General features: G+C 35.6%; 1 protein-coding gene across 1 annotated transcript; it reads left to right on the top strand.

Annotated features, from left to right (window-relative positions):
* Nucleotides 1–1,827: 1,827 nt before the first annotated feature.
* Nucleotides 1,828–3,469, top strand: LOC145018329 (rho GDP-dissociation inhibitor 1-like). The gene is made up of 5 exons (XM_078976222.1): nt 1,828–2,194; nt 2,385–2,451; nt 2,781–2,999; nt 3,075–3,199; nt 3,306–3,469. The coding sequence occupies exons 1-5, from the start codon at nt 1,970–1,972 to the stop codon at nt 3,381–3,383; spliced, it is 714 nt and encodes a 237-aa protein (XP_078832348.1). The 5' UTR covers nt 1,828–1,969; the 3' UTR covers nt 3,384–3,469.
* Nucleotides 3,470–3,829: the final 360 nt, after the last annotated feature.

Raw genomic sequence — 3,829 nt, 5'->3', positions numbered from 1 at the left:
ATCACAATCAAAGAAGAGGGGAAGTTCTTTCAGGTCTTTCATGCAGTGCAAGATAAGTGAATATGAGGGGAGTCGTGACCCGAAGGTGACTATGAAATATATCACCGGAACAAATCAAATTCTCAGAGCTATTGGATGCCGGGATGATCAGAGTGTTATCTATGCTTTGCAAGTGCCAAGGGGTCATGCCCATATTTGGTGGGAGAGAGTATGCCAAACTTTGGGAGATGATGCTGAAGAAAATATGTCTTGGGATGAGTTTGTTGGGTAGATAAAAACTAAGTATTGTGTTCCTTGTGATATCAAAAAGATGGTTGATGAGTTCTTTGATTTGAAGAAAGGAGACCTATCGGTGGAAGAGTATGCGAAAGAATTTTCAGATAGGATGTTGTTTATTAGAGATGTTCTTCCGACTGAGAGGGTTTGTATTAGGCACTTTGTGAAAAGATTACATGTTGAGTGTTGAGTATGAGGTTGAGGTGAAGAAAGTCCTTACTCTCTCTATGATGCTATTATGGCTGCTCAGAATATTGAGGATATGATTGTGAGGAAGGTAAGAAAGAAGTAAAGGGTTGGAGAGAAGAGATTTGAAGTTGAATAAGGCGGTTTCAAAAAGAAGAGTCGAGGGTCTAGTGGGAGTTCAAAGAAAGGAGAGACTCCTACCTGCAAGAAATGTGGAAAATTCCATTGGAGAGAGTGCAAGAAAACGGCCTAAAACTTTATTAGGCTAAGAGGATTGAAAGAGAGCTACAAGAAATAGAGATATATAACTGATCACTATATATCGCTTTCCATGGCATAGAGAGAGGAGTGAGAAGTTTCTGGTTGTCTTCATCAGGTATGAAAAGCAGGGCTGCATCCTCATGATCTTTGAGAGAGTTTGACTCAACAGCGAGCATGGGATCACATTTCACATGTCAAAACCCCGTTACTGTTGTGGCTGTGTGTGACGTTGATGTGCAAGCTCCGGTGAAGGTTTACTGGCACAAGAATGAGGAGTGTTTAGTTACTAGTAGACAAGCATTAAACAAAGAAGAAGAAAGTACGTTTTTCTTAGAGTATCATGCAGTTGCTTCTGCTTATTGGCTGAGGTCTCAATTGTAAGTTCCGGCTAATTAAAGAAATCAGAAACCAGAACCTGTATTTGCAATGCTCTTCATGATGTTGTGGGCGGGTTAAAGCCTTATAGACATGGCTGTTGTACCTTGGTTAGGTATTACACCCATCTTTGAATATTCTATTTAAATCAAGTTCAGTAGCTAGCTAGATCAAGATGAAAGTACGTGAGCCATATGTTGTTTTAATAATATTTGTGGAAATTGTAAAGAATGCTCAATTTGGGTTATGCACAAACAGAAGAAGTCAAGCGGGTATCTTTCATCTCTAGTTATATATCAACTCAATGCTAGGCTGTCTAATGTATTGAGTTTCCCCTGAAATCGTGGTCTCATATTCGTGGAAGATAGTGCACCTTAGTGACCTTCATGATCTCTCTCTTCCTCATTATTCTTTTCAGTAGATAATATTCTCAAGATCATCACAATTCACATGTGACATGACCAATATTCCCTCTCTTTGTGCTTCAAATTATCAAACATAAAAAAAAATATTTCTATCATCTCTCTCGTTTTACTGTGTCTTATCTTGTTGGATAGATGATGGGTACAATTCCTTTAGGATTTATTTTCCTTTTCCAAATTTTTTTGACCCAAAAACAAAACTATCTGTTTTTAAATATTCCATGTTCAATATTTTAATAACAAAAGAGCTTTGTGGTTCACCACCCACGTTATTCTTTCCCGTATGGACCTATAAAGCCATACCAGTCTTTGTACTTTCATCATTGGTCTTTATTCTTTGGCAATTTAAGATCTTTAGTATTTGTCTGTTTTCAATATAACACCATTAATTGTTGAATGGAATTCCCTACGAGCTGTTAATAGTAGATATCGTTTCAAGTTCCAAAGCCATGGGATTTGTTGAAAAACAGGAGAGCGATGATCAAAAAGACCAAAATATCGAAAACTCAGGAGCTAATGTAGAGGTTGAAGATTCTGCTTGGGTGGCTAAGATTGATAGGAACATGAGCCAGAGCTCTGTAAGCATAATAGAAGACGAAGAAGATGAAGATGTTCAAGGGAAGTTAGAAATCGGCCCTCGACGCACCCTTAAAGAACAGTATGAAGCTGATAAGGTTAGTTCATTTCCTTTTCTTTTCCGTTGTTAACCATTGAACAATGTTCCAGACATATGGAGATTTATTATACCTTCGGATATGCATTGATCAGTTGTAATCGCTTAAAGTAACTTCATTTTTGAAGTTTTCTTGTTCCAGAATCAAAGTTTTTACCTCTAAAACTTGTGTCTTAATGATGAGTATGTAGGACGATGAAAGCTTGATGAGATGGAAAGAACAACTTCTTGGATCTGTGGATATTAACGCTGTTGCAGGTAAATTCATTAAAAAAAAGGTTCCAAAATTTAATGCTTTTATTTGAGTACGTTGTTAGAAATTAGATTGTGAAGGACATATAATGATGTCTATTGTCTAGGCCACTTAGTGTCGCAAAACAAGCCCTACCACAAGTATCAAGAAACATTATTCAATCATTTTTCGTGTATGAAGATGATTCTCGTATGAAAAATATTGTTTTTGTTGAGCAAAAAAAAAAAAATTGTGAAACCCATTAATTTGTTTTCCTTAAAATAAAAAAAGTTGTTTTAGTTTTTGTTAATTTCTGATAGTCTTTATTGCTCGGATGCTATTATTATTGTTGCAGAAACTCTAGATCCAGAAGTCAAGATTTTGAGCCTTGCTATTGTATCTCCTGGTAGACAGGATTTGGTTCTTCCAATTCCTGATAATGGAAAAATCAAAGGAACATGGTTTACACTTAAAGAAGGAAGTCGTTACACTATCAAATTCGCTTTCGAAGTTCATAACAACATTGTATCGGGCCTCAAGTACACCAACACTGTTTGGAAAACTGGTCTCAGAGGTATGTTCCATTTCTACACACGTATCGTCTATTTTTTACATAATCTTAAACAGTCGACTGATATGTTCTATACAGTTGACAAGACGAAAGAAATGATTGGCACTTTTAGTCCTCAACAAGAGCTTTATACCCATGAAATTCCAGAAGATACTACGCCTTCTGGTATACTTGCTAGAGGATCATATTCTGCCAAAACTAAGGTAACGAATTTCAGGTTTCAGTCTTTTGTCAAATAAGTAGGCAGATTACATACCTCCTAGAATCTTCTAACAACTCTTTTTTTGTGGTTAACTCTATCTTTTGTAGTTCCTTGATGACGATAATAAGTGTTACTTGGATTTGAACTATACATTCGACATCAGAAAAGACTGGCAATTGTCTTGAAGTCTTTAGATCGAGATAATGTTAACTTGATGCCTGTTTTAGATCTTAAATCACAAATGAGGAAATCAAAGTTTTTCATTGCTGAATTTATTGACCATCACGAAAATGCAAAAACTAAGGTTGGGCATTTTTATCTAAATGATAAATGCAATGTAAAATTATTTCACATATATGCAAATTTCATGTGTTTAGTTGAACCAAATTAATTATTAAAAAAAAATCCGGGTTTTATTTGGGATCATTCCTCATATATCTAAAGCTATGAAGCAGTAAATTTTGAAATCTTCTTTTTCTTTTCCATGCATGAACTTTAATTGTCATCGAAAGCAAACTCTTTGGTTTATTCCTTTTGTACCTAAATTTCTTTTGCTCTGAATTGGTACCTAGCTTGGATGCCTTATTCTTTGCTTAATAATCGTTATTAATTTGTAAAACCGTATTCACAT

This window comes from Lactuca saligna, chromosome 9 (assembly GCF_052625555.1).
Source record: "Lactuca saligna cultivar CGN05327 chromosome 9, ASM5262555v1, whole genome shotgun sequence".
Taxonomy (NCBI): Eukaryota; Viridiplantae; Streptophyta; class Magnoliopsida; order Asterales; family Asteraceae; genus Lactuca; species Lactuca saligna.
This window is presented reverse-complemented; position numbering and strand designations above follow the sequence as displayed.